The sequence below is a fragment of the Mesoplodon bidens genome (genome assembly GCF_964165515.1).
Source record: "Mesoplodon bidens genome assembly, chromosome: 8".
NCBI classification, from domain to species: domain Eukaryota; kingdom Metazoa; phylum Chordata; class Mammalia; order Artiodactyla; family Ziphiidae; genus Mesoplodon; species Mesoplodon bidens.
The window spans coordinates 65870043-65872064 of NC_138165.1; the positions used below are offsets into that span (position 1 = coordinate 65870043).

General features: G+C 41.3%; 1 protein-coding gene across 1 annotated transcript; it reads right to left on the reverse strand.

The window, feature by feature from the left end:
• Positions 1 to 205: 205 nt before the first annotated feature.
• Positions 206 to 571, reverse strand: LOC308621315 (large ribosomal subunit protein eL31-like; the record flags this gene model as incomplete). The annotated part of the gene is made up of 1 exon (XM_081241753.1): positions 206 to 571. The coding sequence occupies one exon, from the start codon at positions 569 to 571 to the stop codon at positions 206 to 208; it is 366 nt and encodes a 121-aa protein (XP_081097879.1).
• Between the last annotated feature and the right edge of the window lie 1451 nt (positions 572 to 2022).

Genomic DNA, 2022 nt, shown 5'->3' on the forward strand with positions numbered 1-2022 from the left:
GTTTTGTTCCTTTTTATGGCTGAGTAATATTCCATTGTATATATGTACCACATCTTCTTTATCCATTCATCTGTTGATGGCCATTTAGGTGTTTCCATGTCCTGGCTATTGTAAATAGTGCTACAATGAACATTGGGGTGCACGTGTCTTTTTGAATCATGGTTAAAAGCTTTCTTTTTTGTGGTTTTACAACTTTATTTTATAATCAGCTGTTAGTCCTCATCCACATTGGCTGTAGATATTTGACAGCGGTGATAGGTACGTAGATTACCAACGTATAGAGCTTGCTTGTTTGGTGAATCTTCATCCTCCTTACGCTTTCTGGACAACCACACATGGAAACAGTATGGGACATTCCTATTCCTTTGGCCCAGACAGCTTTGTTGAGCCTGGTGTGAAAGTGCACATCTGGAGTTCCCATCTCCTTCATGGCAAATTTCCAGATCTCTCTGAGTGCCTGAGGGCCCCACTTCTTGAAACCCACTTCGTGGATGAGCTGGTGAATGTCAAGGCTGTATCTTCTGGTCTCTACCTCCTTGATGGCAGAACCACTCTTCTTTGCCTGAGCCATTCTCTGGGCCCAGGTTGGAAAGGAAGAGAGTGAGGTATTATGGGAGAGGGAAAACATTTTTAAGTTATCGAAAATTCTTTGTGATTATTGTTGTTAATGCCAGCATCATAGTTCATTGCATAGGTGCAGCATGATTTAAATATACAGGGCCCCATTTTCAGATGTTCACAACTTTTTCTTTCATTTACTTGCCATTCTAATCCATATTTAGAAAAGTATCCTACATTCAAGTATGATTATTATACATGTCATATCCTACCAATACTCACAGTTTTCATGTTTTCAGTTTTGTCATACCAGGCTATTTCATGAAGAAAGTTAAATTGGGTCTGAATAAATGTAGGGCACCGAGAGGCACCCTCTCCACCTGCTAAGGGATGAGAACGTGGGTATCCTATTAAAAGCAACTGCATTCTACTTCAACAGCCACTCAGTGCATCTCTCTGTGATCTACTACCCAGGTGCTATTTCAAACCTTCTGGTCTAGTATTCCTGATTCCAGACTTTTGCTTGATGACTAGATTTTGTCTATTTGCCAGATTTCTTCTGATGATAACTCATTTGCACTGTCTGCCTGGATTTTCATTTTCCTTTAGACGCTGTATCTCTGTCTGCTGCATTTCTTACAGCCTGGGTGCCAGTGTCAGCCCACTCCTGTGTCCAACATGGGCCATTCCAGGTATAACACCAGGTAATCTCCCTGAGAACTCCTGTAGTATGTTTTACTTACTTGGATGAATTTTGTTCAAGTGTCTCCCATACTTGAATTTTCCAGACTCTCAGGCCTTTAACACCAAGCATGATATTTTGGGGATAGTTTCACTGTTTTCCTATTGGCTGGAGAGCCATATTCTACTTGTTCTGGTTGCTCAAAACTACTTTCCAGGGGCTGGCCTCTTTTCACACACTGCTTTGCCTTGTTTCCAGATGACATTTCTAGAATATTTGGACTCTGTGTCCTATTTGACCATCATTTATGCTCTGCACTTTGAAAGCTTCTTTCCATTCTCCTAAACTATGACTTTGATTTGGACTTTGCATAACTGGCCTTCATGAGACTGAATCTGCAATATCCAAATTTAGCCTATGATATATGACCCTTTATCCTGGAAACTGAAAACCTGTCCTAGTTTACCACCAATCTTGCTAGCTTTTTACTAGTTTGCCACCTTTACAGGGGAGAGGTATATTGGTAGATCCCAATCCCTGGGTCTCTCTAGTTTGCTAGGAGCAAACCATGACAACCAAAGCTGCTATTGCATCTAGCAGGGAGAGAATCACCACGGTAATGTGGTGATTTGCAGTAGCCCTGTCAAATTGTTGCTGTCATGAAGTGTCAACAGTCATGTCAGAGATCAATCCCAGGTGAATCCTGACAATACCAGTGATAGCATTCAGCCAATAAAGGTTTACATTATTCAGATTCTGCTACAGTCGGCTCTCTTCTTCTC